Source organism: Myotis daubentonii, chromosome 14 (assembly GCF_963259705.1).
Source record: "Myotis daubentonii chromosome 14, mMyoDau2.1, whole genome shotgun sequence".
Taxonomy (NCBI): Eukaryota; Metazoa; Chordata; class Mammalia; order Chiroptera; family Vespertilionidae; genus Myotis; species Myotis daubentonii.
Window position 1 is genome coordinate 16,221,701 of NC_081853.1, and position 15,212 is coordinate 16,236,912.

The 15,212-nt window shown below is 39.9% G+C and overlaps 1 protein-coding gene across 4 annotated transcripts in view; it reads left to right on the top strand.

Moving 5' to 3' along the window:
• The window catches only part of ERC2 (ELKS/RAB6-interacting/CAST family member 2), a 906,943-nt gene that overhangs the window by 292,173 nt on the left and 599,558 nt on the right, over positions 1-15,212 (top strand). For all 4 annotated transcript variants that reach the window (XM_059663256.1, XM_059663255.1, XM_059663257.1 and 1 more), the window contains exon 6: positions 9,063-9,230. In XM_059663256.1, coding sequence (XP_059519239.1) covers positions 9,063-9,230 — 168 coding nt within the window. The remainder of the gene's footprint in view (positions 1-9,062; positions 9,231-15,212) is intronic.

Genomic DNA, 15,212 nt, shown 5'->3' on the forward strand with positions numbered 1-15,212 from the left:
TATAAATCCTAGAGGCTCTGAAACTCACGTGGGAAATAGAGAAGTAATTGTTAAAGTTACTGGGTTTACTGAGGCAGTGATAGAAATGGAAATCACAAAAGGACGTTGGATCCCAACTAACAAAAAATGATAGATTTGAGGCTAGGAGTGTTGACTTTACAACTTTTGTTTTAATGTTTTATAAAGACTCAAAGAGTCATGGTAGAACATTTCAGACATCTTTATGGAATGCTGCATAAGGAGGGGGACTCACACTCTTTGGAAACCAAGCTTAAAATTGCAGTTAAATATTGTGCCGGCTTATTGCTGATTGTAATGAATATATGGAAAGCTTTAAAGGTGGTCCAGAAAGTTTCTCCCTAACCAGGGGCTTTTGGGGAGGCAACCAGAATAACCACTGTGTGCAAGACTAGATTAGTGGTGCTGATTGCCCTGAGTATTTCTTTTCTTTTTTATTAAATATATTTCTTTATTGTTTTCAGAGAGGAAGGGGGCAGGAGAGAGAGATAGAAACATCAATGATGAGACAGAATCATTGATCGGCTGCCTCCTGCACGCCCCCTACTGGGGATCGAGCCTGCAACCCAGGCATGTGCCCTTGGCTGGAATCGAACCTGGAACCCTTCAGTCCGCAGGCTGATACTCTATCCACTGAGCCAAGCCAGCTAGGACCTGAGTATTTCTTTACCAGATGTCAAAGCATGTTTTATCATGCTCACTTCTAAGTTTACTATTTTTTTATTTTTTTGTTAATCCTCACCAGGGGATATTTTTTTTCCATTGATTTTTGTTTGTTGTTTAAGAGAGTGGAACGGAGGGAGAGAGGGCAGACAGAGAAAGAGGGAGAGGAAGAGAGAGAGAGAGAGGGGGAGAGAGAGAGATATGTGAGAGAGACACATCAATTGGTTGCCTCCTGCACTTGCCCCAACCAGGCCTGGTGATCAAATCTGCAACCAGGCACGCGCCCTTGACCAGCATGGAATCTACAACTCCTTAGTGAGTGGGTTGAGGCTCTAACCATTGAGCAACAACAGCCAGGGCAGGAGTTTTCTATTTTTTAAATAACAATGATATGATAAATTCAACCTAATTATGAAAAAAATATCCCCTAATATTGTTCACATATCCATGTTCTCATTTGCTGATATTTTTGAAATACTATTTAACTGGAAATTGTTTTTATGATTCCCTGTTGATAAAACTGACTCAGCATTTGATTCTTTTTCATTAACAGAGCAGGATCTCAAATCCATCTCCATTTCAATCTGTAATGATTTGCTCCAAATAGATAATAAAGGCAGCTACCAATAATGGTTATATACAAACTCATTTTTAGATATAGAAGTATATTGAATATACTTTTTCAGTGAAATTTGACATAGAAACAATGTTCCAATGTTGTGCATGAAAAGGAATTTCTGCTTGCACTAATTATTAAGATGAGTCAAGCATGTAGGCTGGAGGGAAAGGAAGTATTTTAATAGCCACGTGAAAGTGCGCGTACCTCTTTTTTGATGTTGAACAGATCCTGGGACTGGTAGGGACCCTTGAAAGCTCGGTGATTAAATTAAGCAGCACTGAAGACCTAAATTGCTTTTGTTAATGTGATGTCATAGAAAAACTATGATCGTAACGTTTCTGGAAAGCTGGAAGGTGAATTACAAAAACGTAAAAGCAGATCTCAGAAACTCATCTGTGCAAAGGCAGAGGGCTGCTGGCCATAGTCCTGGGTGGAGATTCTGGTGTCTTGCAAGCCCTTCGGCACTTGCACATTATCCCTGAGTACTGAGGCTCTGGGAGACCTGCTGGCTGCACCACTCTCCCTGTTGGGAACTTCAATTTCTACACCTTCTCCACCCCCACCCCCGACTTCCCCCTGTCCCAACAGGCCTCCCTAGAGAGTTTAGAGCAGTGGTTCTCAACCTTGGCTGCACATTAGAATCATCTGGGAATCTTTTTTAAAATCCTGATTTCTGGGCCTCGGAGGATGAGGCTCAGAAATCAGGATTTTAAAAAGAGGATTTAGAAAAGATTCCCAAGTGATTCTAATGTGTAGCCAAGGTTGAGAACCACTGGCTTAGAGGGATCAGACTGTGAGAGCAGAACTAAGAGGCTGTGAGAAGCATGAATTACTTTCAGGAGCACTGTTGAGCCTTTAACAATGGACTGTAACATACATAAATGTTTTCCTGGTAGGGGAAGAGTGATGGCATCCCTTGTTCTGTACAAGGCTTTGTTCCTCATCTAACACATTTCTCGCCCCCCGATCCCAGTGCTTCTATATTAGCCGCTCCCTCTGCTTTCAGAGTTCACCCAAGACACCAGTCTGTTGTGTTCAATCCCCCCTTTATTTGGAATTTGTAACCCATTTTCTTACTAATCTCTGACGGATTACAATCCTCATAACCCAAACTGCATGATAACAGGCATATCACTTGCTACACACGAGGGCCATATCTGCAGTGACAAAGACGCTGTTTTCCTTGGCAGAGTCCTTTTTCCAGGGTGTTGGTTGTGTCACAGACATAAGCGGTGGAAGAACTTTCAGACGAGATGAAGTGTGCCTGATGTCCACATGGACTTCATGCAAAGCGTGGATGTAATTCCGATCCGCTTTTCTTGCCATCACCCAGACAGCCTTCCCCCGCCTCAGTTCTCATGTATGTTCGATTGCATCACTTTCCATTTTTATTGAGTTTATGGCTATAAAAGAAGCCAAAGGCATATTTTTATGGAAGAATATGTTGGTTTTTTTTACCCCATAACTATATTCCCTCTAGAAAAGTCTTTTTCTGTTATTGTCTGCATATAATATTTATTTAAAATTCATCTCATGTCAGTGATAGTCTGAAAGCTATTTAAAGCAACTGCATATTTAATATTTATAGACTGAAAGAGTTTCATCATTATCAGTCTGTTTTTATTGAATAAAGTAGGTATATGTAGAACCTCCCATCTTCTTTCTTTCTATTACCAAAATACCATTTTGTTGATCAACTTAATTTCATTCAAATTTCTCTCTCAATACCCCACTCTCACAGTGGATTTCTACTCCGGTATTTGTAGCAGTTAGCACAGATTGGATTTTTCACTAGAAGCATCATTTTTGCATAGGCATGTAGAGTTGAAAGTTTTGTTTTTAGCATTATTTCCAGATAAATAAGTTTCATATGTGGAATCAACTAGATTCTGTGCTGTCAGGTCAACTGCCTGTGATTTGTAGCCAAATCCCCTGAGAAGACTGCTGATCACAACAGATGTTTTTTCTTTTGTAATTTTAGGTAATCCTAATCTTGATTTCCCCTCTACTTACACTGCATTGTGTGTGTGTGTGTGTGTGTGTGTGTGTGTGTGTGTGTGTGAGAGAGAGAGAGAGAGAGAGAGAGAGAGAGAGAGAGAGAATTTCTTACTCTATTCCAGATAAAAATGATCATCGACTCACATGATTAGATTATGACAATAATAATGTAGTTTATGGATTGCACATACCTGAGCCGTGCCACCACCTGCTTACACATGCAGAGTATGTTGATAATCAATCACGATTCTCTCCCAGTGAACGTTCAGGCAAATCCAGAACCATTCTCAAGACTACCTTTCGGCCGGCCACTACCAAACCTTTTGTTATGGCAACAAAGATGCAACCTATTTGCCCCCTGATCAGTCTGACTTCTCCTGAGAATGGAATCTCCTTCCATATAAATCCTTCTAGTAAATTGTGCAACCTGAACACTTCTGAAGATGTTTTCACTTCTTTTTTAAGCATCTCACTCTGGTTCATGCTCAGCAGTTATTGTCAGTAGCTTGGCCCTTGTTTATGCCAGTTTCAGTTGCTGAAAACAACAAAAATTGCTGGGTGAAATGTATTTTAGAACGTATTTCCCTTGAGGAGGTCCTCAGGGAAAAAGGGGGGCATCTGTAATACTCTCAACAATAAAGACAAATTTAAAACAAACAGAAAATAAAATAAAAATGTACTTGTGAACTGTCAAGCTTGAAAGAATCTCAAGGGCCCAAACTAAGCCAAAGCAGGGAGCTGGAGTGATCAATCAAGCACTGGTTAAATCTTCTTGTTAGTCTTTGCTAGGCAAGTGAACTTGAGCTTTGATTTTCACCGTCACAGAGACATTTAAGAAAAGAGACAGAAGCCTGAGCCTGCTCAAGATGAAGAGTCAAATAGGGATTCTGCTGCCACACCAGATAAGGCTGGGATCCCGGACAGCATCACCCTGGGGTGTGAGGATTAACTACAAATAACCTCCCAATTCTACTCTCCTCTCACTCAGACTGGAGACTACAGGGAAAAGTATATATTTTAAAACTTTGAGCCAAGTGGAAGACAAAACGATCTCTGAGTATCTATACCCACAGCTGGATCTTGCACGGATGTGCAGTGTGAGGTGATCCGGAATCTACAAGTAGAGGATGTGGTTTAAAGGGGTCCTTGGTTGGTAGGGCCCCAGGTATTGGCAGAGGCAACTGCTCTGGAAGGCTGCGTGCGAACTTAGCCTGCAAAATATTTCAGTAAAGTTACAAAAAAAAATGAAGGCACAATATTATTTTTTTAATTAGAAAACCTGCAAGAAAGCAAGCCACCGTGAATCAGTAGAAAAAACAGACAGCAGATCCAGGTGGCAAGAACTTTAGGACTTGGATTTTTAAGACAAATGCTATGACATAAATGTGATTAATATGTTTAAATAAATAAAAGAAGGTATTTGAATACAAATAAAAGTCGAGAGACTATTAAAATATCAAGAAAATTTAGCCCAATCAGTGTTGTTCAGTGGTTGAGCCTCGACCTTTGAACCAGGAGGTCATGGTGTGATTCCTAGTTAGGGCATATGCCCGGGTTGTGGGCTCAAACCCCAGTGGGGGGTAATCAGGAGGCAGCTAATCAATGATTCTCTTATTGATGTTTCTGTCTCTCTACCTCTCCCCTCCCCTCTTAAATCAATAAAATATATATTTAAAAAATAAATTAAAATACCAAGCAAATTTAAAGAGAACTTCTAGAAATGGGAAAATAAAAATGCAAATTTCAAAGCTCAATGAATATATACAAAGTCATCACAGAGGAGGGTCACAGAAGAAGAGACACTTAAACTAGAAAATAGAGAAGAATAAATTAAGTAAAAAGATGCAATAAATTAAAGATAAGTTAAGATATATAGAAAAAGGTCAATTATAAGTATAATCAGAGTTCCAGAAGGAAAGATGTGGTTGATCATTGTTCACATTTGAATAAATAAAAGCTGATACTTTTCCAAAATTGATGACAGGGACCAGTCCACAATCAGGAGGCTCAAAGTACCCCAAAAGGAGAAATTGGAAGAAACCTATCCATTTGTATCAAAGAAAGCCATAAAAGGCAAAGAAAAAGTCATAGAAAGCAGTTAGAATACTTGTCCAAAAGAGATATACCAGTATGGATGGCTAATAAGTATGTGAAAATATGCTTAGTGTCATTAGTTATTAGAGAAATGCAAGTCAAAACCATAATGAGATACCACTTTATACCCTTCATAATGGCTATAATTAAAAAGACAGACAATAACAAATTCTGGTAAGAGTATGAAAAAGTTAGAGCCCTCATCTATTGCTGGTGGGAATGTGAAATGCTACAGTCACTTAGGCAAATGATTTAGAATTTCTTCAAAATGCTAAACATACAGTTGCCACATGGCCTCACAATTCTACACCTAAATATATACCCAAGAGAAATGAAAACTTGTCCACACAGGGTTATGCATGAATATTTGTAGTGGCATTATTCATAATAGCCAAAATATAGAAACAGCATGAGTGCCCATCAACTGGTGAATTGATAGAATGTGCTCTATTCATGCTCGGGAATATTATTCAGCAATAAAAAGGATGAATCTTGAAATATTGTGCTACATGAAAGAAGCCAGTCACAAAGTACATATCTTGTGTGATTCCATTTATACAAAATACCCAGAATAGGCCAATCTATAGAGACAGAAAGTGCCGGGAGCCGGTCCATGCTTGCTGTTTCAAGGGACCTGGCATATATGGCATACTGTTCTTAATATGTTTGCTCACCTTCTTGGCACTATGTGTTTTAACCAAGGTCTCTGAGAAAGGTTGTTTTCCCCAGGTAGGGATTTTCCCCTGAAGTTAGGGAGGGAATAAAACCCCTCAACTAAGTGCCAGGCGGGTAATTAATCCCTTTAACTACGAACAATCATGCTTAAACTACATAATCTTTTCTCCCTGGAATGGAGATAAGAAACGCCCTAACCTTTGTAATAGAGATTGATAGGATTAAATCAACTGGTATAAATACAGTTGTAACAAGACAGAAACACTCAGAACTTAGAACAGAATCAAGAAGACAGAACCTACACGGAGCCTAGAGACAGAAGAACTTCGCTGGAGAGAGCATGCCAGAGGATCCTGGAGAGGGACTGGCCTCGGAGCCTAGAGACAGAGCCTAGCGGGAGAACATGGCAAGGGATCCTGGACTGAACCTGACTACAGAGATTGGCAGGAGAACCTGACTGGAACCTGGACACTGAACCTGACTGGAGAGCCTGGACAGAACCTGGCTGGAGAACCTAGCGAGGGAACATGGCTACAGAACCTCGCTGGAGATCCGAAGCAGAACCTCTCTGGAGATCCAGACCAGAACTTGGCTGGAGATCCGGGCTAGAGATCCTGGCTAGGCTGCTGATCAACTGAACGCTGTCTCCGTGTCCTTCCTTCTTCGCTGACTCCGTCCACACCTTTGGGGACCCCTGGACCTGCTGGGGTTGGACCCCGGCAAGAAAGTAGATTACTAGTATTGTTTGCCTACAGCAGGGGGTAGAGGGTGGGGAATGGAGAGGGACAGCTAATGGTTTTAGGCTTTCATTTTGAGATGATGAAAGGTTTTATTTTGAGAGGATTCACATGTACAACCATGATGATGATGGGAAATACTAAAAACCATCAATAGTACACTTTAGTTAGATGAATTTTATGGTAAGTAAATTATATTTCAATAAAACTATAAAAACTGCAGCTAATGACAGATTTCATAACCTTTAAAGGAATGGATTTGTAGACATTAAGACAAAGAAACCATTTCTAGATCTAAAAATTGGTAGAACTATAAGGAAGAATTTATTATTTCATCATTAAGTAGGTGTTTTAACCCACCTTTAAGTGATTAACAGATGAGGCAGATTCAAAGATCGAAATATGGAAGACTGAAACTACTCATCCATCTCCCTTCCTTCCTCTCTCTCAAATCAGTAAACACATCCTTGGGTGAAGATTAAACAAACAAAACAAAACACTTTCCAAAGTTGTAATAAAATGGAACTTTGTGAAACCTAAGAGGGCCTATAAAAAGCTAAAACAAACATGAACATTCATGGTGAAACATTGAAATTCTTCCCTTTACGATCATGAACAAGACAAAGGAATTATCATTTCCACCAGCTTCTCTGTCTTTCTTTGCCCACTGTGTGTTTGGTATGGCTTCCTCAGAGCACAGCAGTGGGAGGATAGCTGACTTCTAGCATGGTGGCTGGCTGCCAGCAGGAGGAGGCTGAAGCTGCCATTCCTTCTGCAGGCAGAAATGTAGAACGCTGGTGACATAAGATTGGCACAGCTGTGGAGTGATGAACACACCGTGCCTGTGACTATGAATATTAATGTAACTTCTTTGGAAAACATTTGTTTGTCTAGTGAAGTTGAATATGTGTATACTATGTGGTCCAGCAATTTAACTTTTATATTATTTTTACTATGTGTACCAGGTGATATATAGAAGAATCTTCAGAATAGCACTTTAAAAAAATACTTTTATTGATTTCAGAGATGAAGGGAGAGGGAGAGAGAGATAGAAACATCAATGATGAGAGAGAATTATTGATCGGCTGCCTCCTGCAGTTACCCCACTGGGGTTCAAGCCTGGAACCGGGCATGTGCCCAGACCTAGAATGAAACCGTGACCTCTTGGTTCATAGATCGACACTGAGCCACTTTGGCCAGGCCAGAATAGCACTTTAATAGGGAAAAACAGCAACAACACCTGGAAACAAACCCAAATGTCTATCAGCAACAGAATGGACAAATAAACTGCGGTGAAGTTTTACAATGGAATACTGTTCTTCAATGAAAATTGCCTGTACAATAACACAATTTAATCTCTAGGACATAAGATTGAGTAGAAAAAAGCCTAATGCTTAAGAAATATCCCCCAAAACATACACTGCAAACAAAGTTAAAAACCTAAATAGTATTCAAAACTAAATGGTATATATCATTTACAGATGGAAAAAATACATGGTGAACCTAAAAGACAAGCAAGAAAATGATCAGCATAAAATTTAGAGTGGGAATTATTTCTGAAGGGGGAAAGAAGGAGATAGAAATGTGCTGAGCACAGATAATTCTAACTATCTTTTTTGGTGAATTGAATGATGGATATTACTTGTGTTATTTTCCCTTATACTTTATATATATTTTATTTTATTTTTTGGTATTTTCTCAGTATTTAATATAAGCAAAAGAAACACCCCCAATACTTACTTTTTTGGGCTGGGGGTGAGAATTCTTTTTTGTCAAATAATGCCCTTGAATGATTGTTCTGTGGAATAGTAGAGAAGGTCCAGGTTATGTCTTAGGTTAAGTACCTTTATTAGCTCCCTGTTTGCCCTTCTGAGAATCTTGGTGAATTGTCTTTGGTTTCATAGATGAATAGGAGGTTTTTCCAGGAAGCCTTTTTTCCACTGTGAACCTTCGTTCTCAGTGGGGTGGAAGGTGGACGGCTGTCTGCTGACCTTACCTTTCCAGCTTTCTACACTTTCTGCCACATTTGCAGAGCCTCCCCAGAACCCAAGTCTGTGTGACTCCCAGGAGCATCTTTTTCATCAAACGTATAGCCTGCATTGTTGGAATAATAATCACTGACTATAAAAAAAAAAAATAAACAAGTCATTTAAAGAACACACACACACACACGAAAGGACTATAAGAGAAATAAATAGTTTTCAAATAGAGAGTAGTATTTGTGGCTTCTAATTTCTTGCGATTTTGTTGTTTTACAGATTGATCAGCTAAAGCAGGAACTTTCAAAGAAGGAATCAGAACTTCTTGCCTTACAAACAAAGCTTGAAACCCTTAGCAATCAAAATTCAGATTGCAAGCAACACATTGAAGTGCTTAAAGAGTCGCTTACTGCCAAAGAACAGCGGGCTGCCATTCTTCAAACCGAGGTAAGGCACTGACTGTCTCAGAATTCTGAGTTGATAGAAAATGTTCTACTTGAACAGCTTTCTTGAGAAGATTCCTTATCCAAACCCTTGGGGCAAGAGGTGTTTTGGATATCAGAATTTGGGTGGATTTTGGAAAGGGAAGACCTACTGCATGTATCATAGACTGTGTAATGTTCCCAGTGCAGTTCCTGGGAGTGTTATACAAACACATGGATATTTCTGCAGAAAAAAAGTTCTCACCCTAAAGTGGATAAATAAAGACTATATAAGTAACCCTCTGCCAGTTTGCGTCAGGTTGTGCCAGTGAAGGGAGTTTGCTTCACACTTGGATTTTTTTTTCTTTCATTTTTTCAGCTTTGGAGATTTGGGAACCACAGATAAATAAATGATTGGATCTGGAATGGTTTTATTTTTTATCAAAAATCATTTTAAAAAGTCAGAATGTCATTTACCTTCCTTTGTTGTGTATTTATATAGGTCCCCCTCCTGGCACCTATGATTCCGAAGGTTTCCTACTTCCTAAAGAGTATCCTTAATTTTTAATATTCTTTTACCCATTGAAGAAAGTTGATATTATACAAATTGCTTAAACAAAAAGTTGGTTTGTTATTTCTTATTCACACTTGGAAAACAAACAAACATGTTGCTATCTTATTTCCTTGCTTCTCCCCATTGGATTATATTTTGGGGATAGCGAAGGAATGCAGGACACAAGGTACTCATTGTGCAAATAAAACAGTTGGCAGAAAATAAATTATCCATGTGGGCAGCAGCGAAGGATGTGTAGAGGCAGCGTATGATGTGATCACTTTGGGAGAAGGCAGCCTAACTGAGATGCGTGTTCCCTCTTGTGCTCTTGAACCATGTCTTTGAATTTTTACATTTTTGGGTCTGTGGGGAGATTTGGACTTTCCTTAGGAGTCCATGGGGCCATTCAGCAGGTCTGTGCCCTCAGTGGAGGTGCAGGCCAGAGTTCAAAGGAGACAGGAAACAGGTTCCACATTGGATAAGTCTTGGCGTGGGTCCGACTTAGCCCCTATGCACTTCACATTAGCTAAATTGCCGTTATTTGATTGATTCAAACCAAACACTTATTTTCGCTTCAATGATGTAGATATTCCACACGTAAGAAACGTAATTTTCAGTTGGATGTGGCTTCATTCTGAATGTGGAAGCATGGATATCTTCTTTTTTAAGGAAAAATTTTAAACTATGCCATAAATTGGAAGGTGGCCTGAATCTGCTTTGAAGAGGAGCAGTGAGAAGCATCTACCACTGTGCTATTGAATACTGGAGCCACTAGCCCAGTGGTCGGAAAACTGCGGCTCGCGAGCCACATGCGGCTCTTTGGCCCCTTGAGTGTGGCCATGAAGTTTCAATCTCACTGTACGTGCGCGCCTGCACGTGGTATTTTGTGGAAGAACCACACTCAAGGGGCCGCAGTTAGCCGACCACTGCACTAGCCACCCATGTCTGTTAAAATTTAAATGAGTAAAAGTCAGTAACATTTAAAAAAATGAGACATTTGTAATACCCTTTGTAATACTTTAAGCAATAAAACAATTTAAAAAAAATAAAATGCAGTTCCTGGGTAAAGGGGGCCAAATACATGGCGACAGAAGATGATTTGACTTTGGGTGGTGGCTACAAAATGCTATATATACAGATCATGTATCATAGAAACCTATATATTCTTGAAACCTATATGATCCTATTAAATGAATATCACCCCAATAAATTTAATAAAAACTAAAGAAAATTAAATTCTGTAAAATTTAAAATGTAGTTCCTTAGTCAGACTAGCCACATTTCAAGTATTTAATGGTCATCTCTGGCTAATGGCAGCTGTATTGGCTAGCACAGTGCTAGAACATTTCTAGTATCTAGCACTTGACTAGAATAGGAGTTGAAAACTATGGCTTGTGGACAAATCCCACCCTCAGCCTATTTTTGGAAGTAATGTTTTGCTAGGACACAGCCATACTCATTTACTAGTGTCTATGTGTTGTGTTTGGCTATAACTGCAGAATTGAGTAGTTGCAGAGATTGTATAGGCCGCGAAGCTAAAAATATTTACTCTTTGGCCCTTTACAGAAGAAATTTTCCAATTCTCGGCATTGTGATTTTGTGGGAAAAGGTCCGAGTGGGGATTGGAATGCCTGACTTGACCTCTCTCTAGCAGTCTTACTCTGAACAGGGCCAGATAGTTTGCTGAACCTTGTTCTGGGACACAAGGTTTTCTTCACACTCGTTATTCACAAATCAACTGATTGTACCCACAGTTGTCTGAGGTTGGCAATAATGCCAGCATCTATACTAGTATCTATGAAAGCCTAAGTGACGGTTACAACAGGTCGACCGGTCACTATGACGTGCACTGACCACCAGGGGGCAGATGCTCAACGCATGAGCTGCCTGCCCCCTGGTGGTCAGTATGCTCCCATAGCCAAATTCCCACGGCCAGGCCAGCCAACCTCCCGCGGTCCCTCCCCCCAGCCGGCTGGCCCTGATCGGCCCTGATCGTGGCTGGGTGAGATGTCCCCTATTGGCCCCGATCACCTGCCAGGCCGAGGGACCCCCCACTCATGCATGACTTCGTGCGCCGGGCCTCTAGTTACCAATAAAGGTAGTGCGATTGTGTTGCCATGTGTTGGGTAGGAGGAGAATTGAGAAGCAAGGCAGTCCCTTGAGGAATTGCCCAAATAGGCAGTCTGCTTCTTGATGGTTTCTCTCCAAGAGGAAGGAATGAGAAGAGTCAGCCCCGAAAGGCTTACTTCCCTTCTCTTACTCCTTTGCACGGAGGAGAGCTGCATCCCCAGCCCACATCCCTTTTCTTATCCTCTCCTCAGTGTTTCCCTCTTGAGTGAATGTAGTCAAATTAGACCTATGTATATTTCATGAAAAAGACAGTGGTGACATTATGTGGATAGCTTCCATCCCACGTTCAATAATTAAAATGACCCAACAAAAAAGACGGTTCTTTGAAGTAGAAAAATTATTCTCCATGTGCAGGGAAAGTGAGGTGATTTTCTCGTCTTCTGCTTTGAAGTTCGGAGTGTGTGATTAATGATTTTATCAGCTGGAGACATCAGAGGAATTTTCTTTTTGCCTTTTTTTTTGCTTTTAAGATCTCTGTAAATAAAAATGGAGACAGTTACCCAGTGATGTCCATCTCTAAGACTTAGGGGAAGCAGTTTCAGTTAAAATTTGCTCTAATGGTTGGATCATAGGCAAAGAATTTTTTGGCAACAGGGTGAAATATATTAAAGTGATTTTCCCACCTCTAAAGAGTCTCCCTACCTTAGTGGATGAGTATTCAGTAGATACGTTATGATTCATTATGCCCATAAGACAGATCAGGGCTCATCCTTGCAGAAGGTTACATGTGATAGCTCCTTCCAGTTTGATTCCTGAGTTACTCCTTAAAAGCTTTTGCCAAAACAGAAGAGGGTTCTTTCTAGAATTAGAAGAAATTTGCTGGTTTCTCTGGAAAATCTATGCTATCAACTGGTTTTAGCTACTCTTTTAGAATATGGTGTACATGACAGATGTCACTGGTTTAACAGTTCATCTCTGCCAGGAAGATTCTTACTATGAGAAGTTTTGTTTGGGAGGTGGCAGGATGAAGAGTGGGACAAGGGTGGGAGGCAAGTTTTCTGGGTTTGAGGCTGTGTGGCTTGGCTCTTGGGTTGGTTGTTTTAACTTGCATAAATGCCCAGATGCTCTTTGACATGTGAGCAATAAATCAATGGAATAATAATTATGCACACAGAGGGATACACCACAAAGCTCTTAACATAACATTTTACTTTTTAAAATAGCTTCAAAGGACCCCAAAGCCAAGTTTCTTATTTTGCTACTTTCCTGGATGCTTCTTATGTACCAACTTATCCTCATCCTCCAATACATTAATTACATGACAATAGAGATAATAAACTAGTTTTCTTTAGCACCTCGATTTTTCTGGATTTCAACACATAATTACCTGCCTGGTGGTATGGCTCAGTAGTTGAGTGTTGACCCATGAACCAAGAGCTCACTGGTTTGATTCCTGGCCAGGGCACAACCTGAGTTGTTGGCTTGATCCCCAATAGGGGGATTGCAGGAGGCAGCCCATCTATGATGTTTCTCTCTCATCAGTGTTTCTGTATCTCGATCTCTCTCCTTCCCCCTGTATCTCAAATCATAAAAAAATATATTTAAAAACAATTACCAACATATCCAAAAATTTAGAAGAGAGGCCTAGATATTATTCCATGGTCTGAAGTGAAATGTTGTGTGAAGAACACAGCATTTAGAAGTGGGAGGTGTGTGGACATACTTCAGCCTTCCCATTGGATAACTGTGACGTGGATAAGACTTGAACTTCTCTGAGCTTACAAGTCTTGATCTATAAAATGTTAGTCTTTGTGTCAGCCTGGTGCATCTGTGTGAAACGTGCTTTAACTCTGGTAAGTGGTTTTAGCTATAAATTGTGTTGATTATCATCATTGCTGCTATTATTTTTATGGTATCTCACGGGTGTTTGGGGAATGCTCCCGCTCACTACTCTTTCATCATCCATTCTGTGTGTTCTGCCTTTGTGGGTCTCCTTTGAGATTTTGGTGTCCACAGATACAGAACTCAGATTTTTACAATGGAGTCACTTTTTAATGAAGTTACTATAAAAGTGCCATCTATTTGTTCTAGACCCAAATTAAGAGGTTTCTATGGGCTTTCCAGCAACTACATGTTTCCCCAGCCCAGCATGTTTTGTAACAACCAGATGTGACAACTCCTTTGCATCTTTTCTGGAAGATGTGTTACATGACAATGGTGTGATGCTTGCTTTTATACTCACTGCTGTTTCTAATAGGTCAGGGAAGAGAGCCCGTTAATGGAGAATATAAGGGTTTTGTGTTCTTGAAGACAAGGTACAACGCATGCAGGTTAGGTTAGGTTCAGCTCCATAACAAGGGTCCAGAACATTTTTGTTTTTGTTTTTTAAATGAAATCTATATAGAAATCTATCATGCAATTTATAGGCTTATTCCCTAGGAACATTTACCTCAGCACATACACACTCATATTCACATGCAATAATGAATGTAATTTCAGGCAGTTGATAGATGCCCTGAAGCACTTCTGAGAATTTCACATGAAAGATTCCTGCCCTATAGATTTCATGCAACACATAGTTTCTGAATGACTACTGTGTACGAACTATGGCTTCAGCCCTCATCCAGCCAACATTCTGTTGGGTATGTGGATGTGTGATAGATAACTGATTTATAGTACCATAAATGCTCAGGAATTTCTGGTTATTAATAATTTCACACAATATCTTAATTATATGTTACTTTCCTTGTGTTGTTTAAAAATGGATAAGCAAAAGAAGGAGAGGAAATACAAAGAAATAAATGTTCAGCTCCTTTGAAAACTAAAGTATGCAAGCTGTATGAAATATCCATTCATATCGCTCATACTGGAAGGTTCACATTGCTAAGAGGGTTACTCTGATACTCTTTCTGTGTTTTGATTAAAGCCAATATATTTTGAGTCCACACTCAAGCAATTTGGCTCTCTTTGAGAGAGGGGATGCTATTTATGGGGTTACAGACACTCTGCTGGCTTGATTATTTCAGAAGTTACCTCATCTACTCAGAAATGCTTCAGTAGGCTGTACTTCAGAAAGACCCTTCTCTCATTGTCTAAATGAGGGAGGTATTACTTGATAATATTTTATTGAGCATTGGATAAGGTTGGACCCATAATCTCAGGAGCTATTGGTCTTAGACTTTTAAATTTAATTGTATTGCCCAAATGTCTACCAAGTGTCTTGTGCCTGCCATTCTGAGTTTCGGTAACTATGGCTAAGTGTGTCCCATGCAATACTTTATTTTACCCTTGACTTTCAACTTGTGAAGTTGGTATTGTTTATTTTTAAGATGAGAAAATAGAGGTTCAGAGAGGATGTGTAACTTGCTCAAGGTTACACAATGA